This window comes from Brassica napus, chromosome A7 (assembly GCF_020379485.1).
Source record: "Brassica napus cultivar Da-Ae chromosome A7, Da-Ae, whole genome shotgun sequence".
Classification (NCBI taxonomy): domain Eukaryota; kingdom Viridiplantae; phylum Streptophyta; class Magnoliopsida; order Brassicales; family Brassicaceae; genus Brassica; species Brassica napus.
The window spans coordinates 13,090,887-13,106,835 of record NC_063440.1 but is presented as its reverse complement, the minus strand read 5'-3'; the positions used below and the strand labels follow the sequence as shown (position 1 = coordinate 13,106,835).

Here is a 15,949-nt window from a genome sequence, read left to right as displayed (position 1 = left end):
TAATTTGTAGTTCAAAAAATTTAAAATATAATATATAATAAAAATCTAATTTTTTAATTATATGCTTAATGTGATTGTTTAATTTTCTTTTAATAATATAAAATTAAACAAAAAAAAGATAGGATACAAAAATTGTTATCAAATATTTATTATTCATAATCATTAGTTGTCATCTATATGTTAATAATATTAGGTAATTCCGTAGCTTTTATTTAAGATGAGAATTGAGAATATTCTTTTGCACACTATTAATCAATTGGATAGTTAGTTTAATAAAACTTATAATATATATTTAAATTGACCAACTTATTTTTCTAAAAATTCTAAGAATCATCAATGTTCCAAGATTAATATATATGGGATATATGAATATATTCTCAGTTGCTCTCAATTCTATACGAATATTGTTGTTGTTGTGGGTAGTTGTACTAAGTACTAAAAGTAGGACCGTGAGGCCATGCATGCATGGTCAAAATGTGAGTTGCAAGATTTCAAACCAGAGAGGTGACTGAAAATGAAAATTGATTTTAGATCTCTTCATGGGAAATTTTTTAGGTAGTTCAAGCCAAGCCACTCAATGTTCTGCTCACATTCATCGTCGGCTCGTTCTGTGCTTCTGGTAAACTTTTAATATATATATCATCCTCCAAAAGTTGTTTCTTTCTTGAAAGTTAGATAATTTATATTAGATTGGAGGCGTATGTATACAATCTTAAGAGAGTGCTAGCGAGAGAAGCTCAAATTGATATTCTGAACTTTTGCAAAATGCTTACTACGGAGAGCAATTGATATTTTCTATCAATGTTAAGGAAGTTGAGAGTTATACAACTGGGAACATGACCCCAGCGCCAAGGGAAATGTGAAAAACATGATCATCCTAAGAAGAAGTGCTTGAGACAAGCAATGACAAAGTTGGAACAAACAACAAGACTACTGAGAGAGTTCATAAAGAGATCTTCAGAGAGAGGACTTGTCAGGTAGATCATCAAAGTAAGGATGCTCCATAGCCTTCTTTGCTGAGATTCGTTTAACTGGCTCATACTCCAGCATTTTCTGTTTAGAACACAAAGAGAAACGCAAATTACTTTCCGGTCTGTGTGATTCTCAACTAATCAAGCAAAGGTCTAAGAGGTGTGTTGGGAACATTTATAGACTTACTGATAAGAGATCAAGTCCAGACTCATCGAGGTTTGGAACAGCTGTTGAGAGGCTCAATGGTTTCCACTGTGGGTATTCATGCCAGTCCTTGAGTTTGCTCACTCCAGGCCACACTTGTTCGTTTGGTGTTCCCAGCAACCTGAATGTCACAGTAATGAAAGAAACAGAATAAGCAAAAAAGTCATGTTTGTGTGGTAGAGAATGATGAAGAAGAACACAAATAATTACCTGAAAATGCTGAGGAGCTGTTGGAGCTCAGAGTCTCCAGCAAAGATTGCTTGCTTGTTCACTAGCTCAGCTACAAACAAAAAGGAAACAGAAACAGTTAGTCCTTCTTGCTACTATTAAACTGAAGCTAAAAGAGAAGAATGTGTACCAAAAATGCAGCCAACAGACCACATATCAACAGCGGTTGAGTAATGGGTTGCTCCAAGAAGGACTTCTGGAGCTCTATACCATAGAGTTAGAATCTGTTGCAACGGAAGAGAGAATAAAACTCCAAAGATACAAAGCTAGGATGAATAAACAAGAGAGAATAATAAAAATACCTCATGTGTATACTTTTTCATAGGGAGAGTGAAGGCTCTGGCCAATCCAAGATCAGCTATTTTGAGGGTCATTTTCTGGCGGTCCATCAAGAGATTGTGAGGCTTAAGATCCCTGTAATCAAAACCCAAGAGAAGAAGTAAGATTAATGATCTACTGTTTCAACAAAGAATGGATCTTTATACCTGTGTAACACTCCATGGCCATGGCAGAAAGCCATGCCTTTGCATAGTTGGTACATCAAGCTCTGCACTCAAGAATAATATGTTTCATTTAGCAACACTACAGAGAGCATATTGAGTGAAGGACAAAAGCTCAAAACCTTGACAGTGTTCTGGGGAATGTTCTGCCCAGCTTGCTTGAAGCTTCTGATGAACTTCTTGAGATCAGTGTCAACGTACTCGAACACAAGGTAGAGCACAGTCTTGCCTTCTTTGTTCAGTCCTTGCTTAACGTCCATCAACCTGGAGATGAAGAATCAAGATCAAGATCAAGAAAAGAGGGGGAATGGCAGAAGAAGAGACCTGACGATGTGGGGATCGCGAGCGAGCATGCGGAGGATGGAGATCTCGCGGAGAGTGGTGGGAGGGACGCCTTCTTCGTCCTCGTGGAGACGAGTCTTCTTCAGAGCGACGATGAGACCGGTGGCCTTCTCTCTTGCTCGGTACACTTTGCCGTAAGTGCCTTCTCCTACTTTCTCTAGCTTCTCGAAGGCTTCCATGGCTGACGACGCTGCACTCTTTACTCCGTTGTTCTCCATCTCTCTCTCTCTCTCAGGATGATGTTTTTGTGAATGTGAGATTGATTCAAAGAGAGAAGAGGCGAAAGGGTATATACACACATCTCACAACGGTTTGTTTTTTTTTCAAATTTCAAACCGGAGAGAGCGTCACCATCACTAGGGTTTTTGATATTAAATAATAATAATAATATCTAAAATTTATTTGATCTCAGATCCAATATTTTGTTACTAGTCAAAGCTTTATATGTTTCCATAAATATTCCATTCAACATAAATATGAAGTTTTCACGATTTCATTCCTTTTCAGTGTTACTAACAAAAAAACTCTATAGTCCAATACTTTTTTTTAAATAGATATTATATATTAAAATCGACCGAAAAGACGAAAATGAAAATTGTGAAACGGTTACAAGCCTGATTTGAACAAAATTCCCTACTTAATGTATTACAAATCTGGGTTTGTAATCCACTATAGTCCAATACTTGTTTTTGTCTTTTCTCTTTCCGAACTCAAACAACAACAAAGGCAGCATTTGCAAAAGAAAGACAAAACACCCACAAGTGTGTGACATGTTTAAAGTGCTTATGCAAAGAATTGTCTGAATAGATTTTAACTTATTTACAAAATTGGATTTTGGAACCAAATCAGATCGGTTATTATCTATCCGAACCAGACTGGTTATTATCCAATATCCGAAATTAAAAGAAAGATAGTCAGTCGACTGTATATAATCCAAACTTTAAATCTATATTTTCTCTAATAAATATTCAAGTGCCTCGAGCTGACCTTACTAGTTATATAATTCATGAAATTTGTGATTTTGAAGATTATCAAATTTCTCATGCTTAGATCTCAATTAATCAAACTCCAAACCTTACAAAAGGTATCTTTCGAATATAAAATTATGTGGGGTTTTTGCCAAAACTAACCCACAACTTGATTTTAATCCCAAACCTATACCCAAACTTGAATCAAATGCAAAACTAACCTAAAAGCCTAGTGAAATTACAGCTCAGCCCCTTGTGACCAAACAAAAAAACAGAAGCCATTTTTACGAATATAGCCCCAGTAAATCGTCTGAGTCGTCTGAATTGTTGGAAGTCGTCTAGACGACTGAAGTTTCAGTCGTCTGGTACCAGCTTATTTTAAAAATAATTTATAAATCTTGTAAAAAATATTTTGATGCGTGAAAAATAAAAATCAAGTAATTATAAACAGTTTTAAGTGATATAAATTAAGATATGATAAAATTGATTTGTTTTGAAGATAGATGAGTGGAAGTAGTGAATCATGAAATACTTTGGTTTAGGAGTTTGGCAAACATATGTTGTAGTATTGTATGGATTGTTAGGGTTAGATTTTGGAAAACTAAAATGTTTTTTTCAGAAATTAGTTTTCACTTATATGTGTTTATTTCTGTGTATAGTAAACACTTTTCAAGTTTGATTTGGTTTTATGAAGTGTTTAATTAGATAATTAAGTTTAGGGGTTATGTTTAGGGTGTGGACGACTTATATTTCAGTCGTCTGTTGAATAATTTACCCGGACGACGTATATTTCAGTCGTCCAGACGACTTACTTGTAAGTCGTCCAGACGATTTACTTGTAAGTCGTCTGGAAAGTCTTCTATTTTAGTTTCCCACTAAAAATATTTAATTTCCCGCTAAAAATATTAAACTCTTCTGGACGACTTACATGTAAGTCGTCTGTTTTAATTTCTTCACCAGACGACTGAAATGTAAGTCGTCCAGGAAGTCGTCTGAGTCAAAAATATTTAACCTAATTAGATTTTTTGCCTCCCTATATAAAGAAAAATTTACACATTCTCTCTCCTCCTCTCAAATGGCTGCAACAAAAATGTAATGTTCATCATTCTAAAACTCTCCAACCTCTCTCTAATCTCTTTGACTTGAAAACACCAAACTTTATATGAATTTTTCAGTTTTGTCTCATGTATTTCTTACTAATCCATCTCTTTTACAGGTTTTTAATCAAGTGGTACTCATCTTCCACTAATTTAGAGGTAGATCTATTAATTTTAGATATGTATTTTTGTGTGTTCTATAAATGTAGATTTATCTAATCTTCCACTCATTTTTTCTATTTTTAAGTCATTTGAACGTTTTTGGATATGCAGGTTTTTCAGATCTGGATTTGATGTGCAGGTTTTTCAGATCTGGAAGACTTCTGGGACGACTTACGTGTTAGTCGTCTGGAAGTCGTCTGGAAGTCGTCTGGAAGTCGTCTGGAAGTCGTCTGGACTTCTTGGAAGTCGTCTGGACTTCCAGGAAGTCGTCTGGACTTCCAGGAAGTCGTCTGGACTTCCAGGAAGTCGTCTAGACTTCCAGGAAGTCGTCTGGACTTCTAGGAAGTCGTCTGGATTTTTCTGAGCGTTTTGGTAAGTTCTTATGTCTGATTTTTCTTCATTTGGTAACTTCTTGTTGTATAAAGTTCTTACTTTTTTCCCAAACTAAAACTCTCCAAACCCACTTTAATCTCTTTGACTTGAAAACACCAAACTTTATATGAATTTTTCAATTTTGTCTCATGTCTTTGTTACTAATCTATTTTTTTTTGCAGGTTTTTAATTAGATGGTACTCATCTTCCACTAATTTAAAGGTAGATCTATTATTTTTAGATATGTATTTTTGTGTGTTCTATAAAGGTAGATTTATCTAATCTTCCATTCATTTTTTCTGTTTTTAAGCCATTTGAACGTTTTTGAATATGCAGGTTTTTCAGATCTGGATTTAATATGCAGGTTTTTCAGATCTGGAAGACTTTTGGGACGACTTACTTGTTAGTCGTCTGGAAGTCGTCTGGACTTCCTAAAAGTCGTCTGGACTTCCTGTAAAGTCATCTGGAAGTCGTCTGGAAGTCGTCTGGACTTCCTGTAAAGTCGTCTGGACTTCCTGTAAAGTCGTCTGGAAGTCGTCTGGACTTCCTGTAAAGTCGTCTGGACTTCCTGTAAAGTCGTCTGGACTTCCTGTAAAGTCGTCTGGACTTCCTGTAAAGTCGTCTGGAAGTCGTCTGGACTTCCTGTAAAGTCGTCTGGACTTCCTGTAAAGTCGTCTGGACTTCCTGTAAAGTCGTCTGGAAGTCGTCTGGACTTCCTAAAAGTCGTCTGAACTTCCTGGAAGTCGTCTGGACTTCTTAGAAGTCATCTGGACTTCTTAAAAGTTGTCTGGTCTTGTCTACTCATCTACTCAAGTTGTCTGGTCTTGTCTACTCATCTACTCAAGTTGTGAATTGCATGTATACTCTTTTAGTTGTGAATTTTTTGTAAAATCAGTAATAATATTTTCCAAGATGTATTAAATGTGCTAACAATGTGTTTACACATTTACAAATCAATGAAATAATAGACTTCAGTAGCCTTTTTCTTATCTTTGGATCTCTCATATGCAATAATAAACTCCAATGGCCTTTTTCTCATCATAATAAACAAGAATGTTGGTAAGAGATGGAAACAAACAATAGTAACTAGTCAAAGCATATCATATTTTTTATAAGTTTGCATTGAAAAACTTAGTCAAATTTAGTAAAACTAAGGGAGAGAACATATTTTGTAAATATGAGTTTTACATATCTTGAAGTTACTTATCATTCTTAAAAATACAAGTTATTCAAAAACTAACGTAGAAGACTTAAAAACTAGTGGAGAAGACGCGGACGACTTCAATCTAAGTTGTCTAGACGACTAAACTATATGTCGTCTGGTCAACGCAGAGGTTATTTTTGCAATTGACTTTGAAATCTGTTATTTTGGACGACTGAAAGTTAAGTCGTCTACTATTGTTTGGTTAAAAAAAAAACTCCAAAAAAGCTAGACGACTTACATTTCAGTCGTCAGAGGTTAGTTTTGCATTTGACTGGATTATTTCAGAAGTTTGACTTTTTGGACGACTTACATTTCAGTCGTCTAGTGAAAATTAAAATAATAATATTTTTTTAAAAGTAGACGACTTAAAGTTAAGTCGTCGTAGGTTAGTTTTGCAATTGAAAAAAAAAACTTCAAGATTTAATTATATACAGACGACTTATAATTCAGTCGTCCACGAGACGACTGAAATGTAAGTCGTCTAGGATTTACGAGGTTTGACCAGAATCTCGGAAAAAAGTCCTGGACGACTTACAATTAAGTCGTCTGGTGGACGACTGAATTATAAGTCGTCTGTGTATAATTAAATCTTGAAGTTTTTTTTTTCAATTGCAAAACTAACCTATGACGACTTAACTTTAAGTCGTCTACTTTTAAAAAAATATTATTATTTTAATTTTCGCCAGACAACTGAAATGTAAGTCGTCTGGGGAAGTCAAACTTCTGAAATTATCCAGTCAAATGCAAAACTAACCTATGACGACTGAAATGTAAGTCGTCTAGGTTCTTTGGAATTTTTTTTGAATCCAAACAATAGTAGACGACTTAACTTTCAGTCGTCTCAGGTTACAGATTTCAAAGTCAATTGTAAAAATAACCTCTGCGTTGACCAGACGACTTCCAGGTAAGTCGTCTACAGCCAGACGACTGAAAGGTAAGTCGTCTACAGCCAGACGACTTCCCAAGTAAGTCGTCTGACGAACAGATCTGGAAAAAAACTCGATGTCATACCTTAAATTGGTGAGATAAGTTCCTTAGCATACATAAGGCTTCTCCAAGCACACAGAATCACAAACGAAAGTCACCCACCCATAATTGTTAGCTTCTATGACTCTATGAACCATAAAAAATTTAGAATCAAAATCTTGGGTTTTTTTAGCTCATTGTGGAGAGAAATTGAGAGATATGTTGTGTTTAGTTCACAAGAATGGAAAAAGAAGAAGGGTAAATCGATTTTGGGAGCATTAAGAGCTTCAAATTGGTTGTTCATGGTGGTTGTGGTATTGATGACAATGGCAATCTTGTAATTACTTGAAGATGATGAGGGTGAGAGAGTAAAAATGTCATTTTCGAAAAAAAAAAGAAAAAAAAAATTGATGGCATTTTCGTAAATTATATGAACTTGTGGGGTGAATAGGGCAAAACCAATTTTCAAAAAAAAGGGAGGTTAGTTTTGTGTTTGACTTTAAGTTGTAGGTCAATTTTGCAAAAATCCCAAATTATGTCTTCTAATTGGTTGTATTAGTTGTTTTAAAATGATATATCTTAGAGTTAAACCGTTAATTAGTCTCAAAACTATTTCTGATAATTAGACTTGGCCTCTCTGCCTCGACTCTTTTATCTTATTTACAAATGGATTCATCATCATCTAACCAAATCAAGATAATAGATCACCTTGACGCAAATGAGTCGTTTCATTCAAATTTGTTTTTTTTTTTTTGTAACAATCATTTGAGTTGGGTTCAATTGTTTCTTCCTCTAAAACATTGACTTGCATGGAGTTTGACCATTCCTTCTCCTTATTGCTATTGCAATTTATATATACTAGTCTTCATTGACCATAGCTTTACAAAAAAAAAAAAAAATGTCTTCATTGACCATAAACCATGAGATATCTATTAGAAAATCATATGGGAAACAAACATTCTCCTGCAAATCATATATAATAGTTTCTCTGTATCTATGGACCCAAAATTAATCAAACATGAGAGACTGTTTACTTGGTTTTATCAAATGAGTCCCATAACCGCATTTAGAGAGGAGATGCGTCGGTCTTTAGAAACTATAGTCACCTTCTTCTCATCCACGTCGATATAGAAGAAAAGGAGAATAGTATATTTATATAGGTCAATGTAGCAACGTGTGATTGGCCCTCATTTTTTAATAGAGAGAAAAGATGGAACATGAATAACATAATGGGTCCAAATTTTGTGTCAGATAAATACACTTCGAAGAAATGATCGGTGCATCTCATCATCACCAGAGATGTGGGTTCTAATGTGAAGAGAATCTCATCAAGAAGATGCAAAAGTAAGACATTCATTTTTTTTGGTAAAATAAGTAAGACATTCATGATCGTGGTGGACTTGATTTATCAATTATTCTGGTTTTATCTCAATGATTTACGGATGAGGTTGTTGATACACACTAATGTCTAGTGCTATATGATCAACAAATTCTAGTTTTATAGCAAAGAAGATTTAACAGTGTAGGACAATAACTTCAACATTATAAAAAAAATCAAAAATCAAAACCAAATTAAAACTATTAATTTTAGTTGAAATAAGATTTATTAAATTTTGATTTACTTTTCAAGAAAAAATTTAAATTTTAATTTTTTTTTGATGAAACATAGAAATTCAAGACATTAGTGTGTATCTATATAGTTTCTTGAACTTTCAAAATCAATTATTAGTTATTAAATTATAAACAAATGTAAAAAATAAATATAATATCCAATAATAAAGAAATAATTTCAAATTTATTAATGACTGATTAAATTTAAATGATCATATCTTCGCATGATACATTTTCGTCGCATTGATACATTTTATCAGATTTCTTTTTGATCATCTGTTTGTTCGCAGTGGTAATTAGATATCCATGTTGTATTGGTATATCTGAGATGGCAGGTTTCGAACTAATCACCTTTCCACATGTACACAAATGCACAAGCTGGTTTTCTTAGACGCTGTTTCATTTAGGTGTGACTTCATATAACTCAATAGCTTTATTTGTCAATCTAGAGATGCTTAACTTCTTATTTGTATACAGGTGGAGAATGGGTTTAGCGGTGACAGCTTTCCATCGATAATTGCCAATGCATCCATCTGCAAAGAGTTAAATCGCCCTCGTTTGCTGTCCCACATCAAGAGAAGAGATTGTGTGCTTCTTGAACGAGCTTGGTTGGCTTTTTCAGAAGTACCAGACCTCTGAGCCTAGAGAACAATCCGACTTTTCCCTGTCCCTCTTCAAGTTTTTGCTCGTTTCTTCAGTTGAAAGAGACTAATGTGCTCTCATCAGAACACTCCTCGACATGTTTGGTAGAGAGAAACTTAGTGAATGATGAGCTGAACAGAAAAGCACAGATATGGTGGAACAATTACTACTCATTCATTACTCTGTTATACCCATCTTCTCACCAATGATTGATCCACAAGAGGTTTCTTTCTTTCTAACAGAAAAAGTTGGTTTTCATCATTGTTTCAGATGGGATGATCGACAGAAGAAACAAGCAAGTCTCACTAAACATCTAGATTGTTCAAAGCAGGAGATTAAGTTCAGTGACAAACAAGTTATCATCAAGTGGTACTTGTGGCTCTAAAGTAGAGGAGAAAAATACCCTTTTTAAAGTGGCGGAACACAAACAATGTTCGAGAAATGAAACGTTTAATAATGAAAAGAGGACGAAAGTGCGAGAACTCAACCTATGTAGTGAGTTCCATGATGGCGGAAACAATATCTCCATCGTTGGCTTTAAGAGCCTTAGTGGCTTTGGCCTTGGAAACACCAGCCTGAGTCATCACGAGCTCAACATCCTTGGCTTCAACACCGGTCTCATCCACATCATCATCATCATCATCCTCCTCTTGCGCAACCGCGGCTGCTTCAGCGTTAGGGGGGATCATTGAAGCAACATCTGGCATCTTGAACCTCTGAGCAGCTTGAGCTTGTAGCTGAGAGCTCATATCATCAATCTTAGCCTCGCCGAATATCACATAGGTCTCGGAGTTGGGACTCTTGAACACATCGGGCTTCGAGATGACAAACAAAACCTGAATATGCAAGAATCAAGCATTGGTTTTCAAGAAAGATAAGGATTAATTAAACATTAAAAAAAAGGTTATTTACATTCTTTGATCTCTTGATAGTCACTCTGCTAACATCAGTGACAGGTTTCATTCCAAGTTTCAGCATAGCTTTGCGGCTTTTCTTCTCGCTCCTACTTTGTTTACCGCTCTCAGCTCCTTGACCTTATTATATAGTATTAACAGAGTCCCACAAACGATAATACAAACATAACAGATTCAATTAATAAATAAATAAATAAATAAACGATTACTAATCATCACTAGAACCAACACATCGACGGAATGAATCAAATCGAGAGAATAGATTATACCATCGACGTTGTCATCGTCCTCATCGTCATCGACATCATCGTCTTCGTCTTTGACATCCTCAACGACAACATCGTCTTCCTTCTGCTCAATACACAGACAGAAGAAACAATCGTCATATGAACAAAAGAGAGAGAGAGGAAGGGAAGGGAAGGGAACGAACCTCGAGCTTCATTTGCTCTTTGATGGCTTCCTCAATCTTCACTTCTTCAACAACGGGGCCTGGCATTTTCTCCTTCTTCCTAGGAAACTAACCCTTTCAGACAGTGCAGCGGCGATACTCTTTACCTTTTTTCAGTGGCTACGAATAAATATGATGAAAAGGGCGTAATCTAGTGCTTGTGGGCTTTACTTTGTTATCAGCCCAGTTTATCTTTTCACCCTTATAAAGCCCGTTTTAAAGTCCATTACATCTCGTTGGACGCATCAGTGTGCAAATAATTTTTATTTGCTTTTGTCACGCTGAAGCTTGGTGTGGCATGCAAATAAAAAGAAACCGAATAATATGTATCGAGCTGACCCGAAAAAATGAATTTAAACCCAATCTAATCATGCTTTCTCCCACACTAATCCCACTTCCGTGCTCCAACTTCTCTCTAGTTTTACATCGAACTTGAAATCATCTCCGGTGGCCGGTGAGCAACTCGCCACCGGTCACCACCCCTCTTTTTTGTTTCTTGTTTATATTGTATCATATTATCGATCACTAGATCAAAGTACCTTCCGTTGCGGATAAATCTTTCGCTAGGCGACTTTTTGTTTATCTCTTTCGTTGGGCTAATCCATATTCCGTTGATGCTTGGGTTTGAAACTTTTCTTCTTTGCTGTTTGAGCACAGATCCCTTTTGTATGAGGCTCTTTCTCTCTTATATATTAAGAGTATAAGTCAACATAAAAACAGAGCATCTCAGATGAAAAGGACGATGGTGATGTTGGAATTACTCGGTTGATTTAATGGAGACTCAGTAGAAACTGGCATCTTCTATAAAGGTGGTCCAGTTAAAAGTCTTCTAGTTGAATCAATTAGAGTTATCTCAGTTTAAATTCAGCAGCAGTTGTAAGAGATTCAAACTTCTAGTGACAGTTGAAGGCGAAAGCTAAATATAGAGAGTACAAAATCAAAGTGAAACGAAGAATGAAGGTGGGAAGATGAAGCTCTATCGTCGACGGTGGCCGGAAGTTTGCCGGCGGCAGTAAAGAGAAAGATCTAGATTTGCATGTCTCATTTATCCCACGTGGCTGAAAATTATTTTGTTACTCTACACGTGTATTTCACTTTGTAATGTGTGTAGGGATATTGTATTCTTTATCTACTAATAATAGCAATCCCAATTAATTCCAAAGGTTGTGTGTTTTTATAGGAATCTCAATTAATGTGAAAGATTGTGTTATTTTATTTTAAAAGTTGTGTTAGTTGAAAAGAAGTTAAAATGTCAAAAGATGTATCTTTCTATATTGATGTGCCTTTTCATCATATAATGTATATAAAAAGTTTTTTAAAATGTGTATGGATGCATCCTATGATGCTAAGAAAGTACTTTTTGAAAATCCAAAATAAAATATTTAAGGATTAATCTTTTGGTTTTAAAAATTGCATTAGTTTAAAAGAAGTTAATAAAATATAAAAAAAAATGTTACTAAAGTATATACAGATAGGTCTTTCTATAGGGAGGTGTCCTTTCATCATGCAATAGTTTTTTTTTTAGAGATTGTGAACATGTGTAAGAATGTAGTTTATAGTTTTTGTTGTAATATATATTTTATTTTATGCAAAATTTTTATTTAATTTTAAATAATTAATTAATCTTTAATGATGTTCGCAGCAACATAATTTATCATATAAAATACTTGAAGTATATAATTGTGTTATTTAGATTTAAAAATGCTTTAAAACACTATTCAATCACGACAACTGTAAATCAAAGTATGCCAATGTAGTTTAAAGTTAGATTGCCTTAAGTAATTAAATATTTACTTATCAGTTTTTTTTTTTAAGTTTAGATCATTTAACTTAAATCATTACAAGTTATATTATTATTTTATTAACAAATAACTGTTTTTAACTGAATTTTAAAAGATGCATGTGTTCGTTTTCAATTTTAGAATTTTGTATTTATTTTTATTATTTTCATCATGAAAAGGTGCATCTAATGGTTATGAACATTGGTATGAAAAGTTGTATCAGTTACTATGTCTTTTTGATATCTATAAAACCAAACCCTTACGGTTGACATCTACTTCCAGAGGCAATTCAATTCTGGTTAATTATTATGGTGTGCCGATATGATGCTTTCAGGCCCGCTTTCCTCCTGCTGTTGATGCCATTGCCGTTACCATTTGGGTTATGATTTCTGATAGTATTTGGCGTTGTCTGTCTTTTTTTATGGGAGTGTTTTCTCTGGCATTTGAACATGATTTCTTCAAAGTCTCTTTTGCCAGCGTATTTCCGTTATCTTTGAATCACATCGGTTTTCTCTTTCCCGAAACTTGATTAGGAAAGTACAATTTTTTGGAACAATAAACCAAAGCGTTAAAGCACCGTGGCCAGGGGATACAACAAAGACAACCCAGAAATATATTCTTGAAGGAAAATACAAAAACGCTTGAAGTCAACAATACTTGGCATTGGTGTATATCACCATCCGGCTTTGGTCTCATCTCGTGATTTTGAATGGATTATACATCTGTTGCATTTCAATGAACGGATGGCAGAAGATGGTCAAAGATTTATGGGGACGCTTGTAAAGAGAAATGGCAATGCTGGTTTTGAAGAAAAGATTGTGCTTATGGATTATATTGGAATTGAACAGAGATCTATGATATTTAGAAAGACACTGATATGGACTAATTGGTGTCAGATTGTCACATTCTCAGAGCTAATACTAGGTGTAATGGGTTTTACTAATATGATCCAGAAACAGCCTCAAGATAAATAAAGGCAAAGCATCGTATTGGAGCAAGAGGCTATTAAAAAGTACTACGAGTATGTGTTTTTGTTAGCGAGTAAGGCGTTTTCGACCAAGATGCGTCCTGAAAATTACTTTTAATATTTTTTTCAGCATATGGCGCACATAGCTAATAATTTGCATTCTATAATATGTATGATCGACACTGTAATTTCGGTATCATTTAATAACATTTTATTAGTCGACAAATAATAATAATAATATCTATATATAGTGTGTTGTAGAATATCTTGGCTAAAACTCCAATATTTTTTTTTCTTATTTACTATTTTTTATTTCTTGAACCAATACAACTTGTATTTTCCATTTATCAAATGAGTAAACGTTCAGTAAATGTAAATCACAACTTTAATAATTCATATTTAATTTTCAGGATAATAGATTTGCCTTCAAAAATACCAAGAGTGTCTATTACATTTCTGCATCATCAAAGATTCATTATTCAATTATTCTTCAACAAAAAAGGTTATTTGCATGTCTTATAATTTTTTATATTTACTTTATCTTAATTAAACTGAGAACGAAACGTTAAATATAGTTTATGTGAGCGACTTTATTCTGTTTTTTTGTTTATGCATATTTGATACGGGAACTTAGAACAAATAATCTGGTTTACAGTTCATGCTTAATATACCAAACACTTTTTAATGTAAAGTAAACTTTAGAGTTATAGTTCATTATATTATCAGAAAAGACGTCTATTTTAACAATGAAACTATTAATAAAAATGCAATGTGACCAGTGCAATGCTTAAGTTTGGTTTAATAGAAAGTATCGATGAAATATTTAAAATGTATATTTTGATTATAATGATTATATTTTTTTTCAAGAAATTTATATAAAAAAAGTCTTAGAATGGCTCTTTTCATAATAATGTATTTTTTAATCCTTAAAAAATGAATAGGTTTTAATATGTCTAAATATATATTTAGTTATCCTATAAATTGTGCAGGTTTTAGGAGTTATTTCTTATCTAATATGTGTATGTTCATTATAAAAATTGCTTTGGTATTCAAGCAGTTGGCCAAATGTTTATGTTTTTATATATTACATAAATCTTACCATCTAAAACATGTCTTCTTATCCTAAGAATTGCATGTATAAAAATATGTCTTTTTATTCTAACAATGTGTTTTCTAATCCTAAGAATTGAATGAGTTTAAAAGAAGTTGTCAATTAATATGTTTTTCATCTTAATAATTCTATCGCTAAAACATTTTTATTTTATGCATCAGTTTGTTATATGTGCTATTTATTTAGTGAATCAATATTACGTGTAAACTGAAGAGAATAATTATCGATTTAAGTGAATCTTTGCAATCGTTTAAGTAAATCATTGTAAGTGTTTGATGGAACAATTACAACTTCTTATATGAAACATTGAAACTGTTGATAGATGTAATTTTTAGTGATGAATAATTGCAATTTTTGATAATCAACAATTTTGGTGATAAAAAATTATAAATTATACAAAATGGCAAATATTTTTATATAAAAATAGTTAACGATAATAACTTAAACATGCATACAAATTTCAATGTGTGCGCATTTACCAATTGATTATATTCTATTAGTTGCTGTGTATTTTTCTTGTAACAATTGAATACTTTATGAGTATTTACTTTTATAATTCTCAATTTATCTCTATTTAATCAATTTTTTTTTATTTTACATGCAAAATATGAATTTTGTTTCTTCTGTTGAATAGATGCATCCTTTAAAAATACAAAAAATGTTGTAAAAATGTATCCTTTCAAAATGTTAATAATTTTAAATTTAAATTATATTTCAGATAAAAAATCATCTGTTTATATGGGTGTATCTATGCCTTTTTGATTAAATAAATTTAAATATGTTTTAGACTCATTGATAAACCTCATTGATAAAGACATAATTTAAAAATATTAAATAGATTTTCATTTATCAAAATATTATAAAAACATAAAAAATGAAGGATGATGGATTTATGTTTGAACAATCATATTTTTTTTGTTCACACCTTTTGAAAACGATACAAATGGAAACAAATAAATAAATATAATTAATTATAATATATTTGATACGAAACAATTTGGAAATAAATATTTTAAATACTTTAAAGACTCAAAACATGATTGAATATATTTTTAAGACCAAAAATAGGTTGAATAATTATTTATACATTTATAAAAATTTCTATTGTGATATGTTATTTATTTTTATAAAATGAGTTCACGTGCGACATCGCACGGGTTCTTTACCTAGTATTTAATAAAATCAGAAGTTGACAAAAAAAAAAAAAAAAAAACCAATCTAATCAAACATTAATTTTTTTTGTTATTTTTTTTTGAAACACCATCAAACATAAATATCTATATGGATCTTGTTATACGGTATTTCATATTTTATTTGAACCAAAACAAATACTGTACATGAAAGTTTAAGATCCAATTTTGTTACTACAAGTCAAAGCTTATCCATTCCCCATAATATAAGATTTTAACGATTTCATTCCTTCCGACTTCTGAGTGTAACTAACAAAATTGAAGATGCTC

At 32.9% G+C, this 15,949-nt stretch overlaps 2 protein-coding genes across 2 annotated transcripts; both read right to left on the bottom strand.

Moving 5' to 3' along the window:
• Positions 1 to 751: 751 nt before the first annotated feature.
• Positions 752 to 2,530, bottom strand: LOC106356425 (cyclin-dependent kinase B2-2). The gene is made up of 8 exons (XM_013796182.3): positions 2,229 to 2,530; positions 2,027 to 2,168; positions 1,890 to 1,951; positions 1,707 to 1,818; positions 1,535 to 1,628; positions 1,387 to 1,456; positions 1,159 to 1,297; positions 752 to 1,053 (listed from the first exon to the last, which is right to left on the bottom strand). The coding sequence occupies exons 1-8, from the start codon at positions 2,462 to 2,464 to the stop codon at positions 958 to 960; spliced, it is 951 nt and encodes a 316-aa protein (XP_013651636.1). The 5' UTR covers positions 2,465 to 2,530; the 3' UTR covers positions 752 to 957.
• A 7,125-nt stretch (positions 2,531 to 9,655) lies between these two features.
• Positions 9,656 to 10,847, bottom strand: LOC106358210 (nascent polypeptide-associated complex subunit alpha-like protein 4). The gene is made up of 4 exons (XM_013797960.3): positions 10,613 to 10,847; positions 10,452 to 10,533; positions 10,181 to 10,302; positions 9,656 to 10,104 (listed from the first exon to the last, which is right to left on the bottom strand). Exons 1-4 carry the CDS (start codon positions 10,676 to 10,678, stop codon positions 9,757 to 9,759), a joined length of 618 nt encoding a protein of 205 aa, XP_013653414.1. The 5' UTR covers positions 10,679 to 10,847; the 3' UTR covers positions 9,656 to 9,756.
• Between the last annotated feature and the right edge of the window lie 5,102 nt (positions 10,848 to 15,949).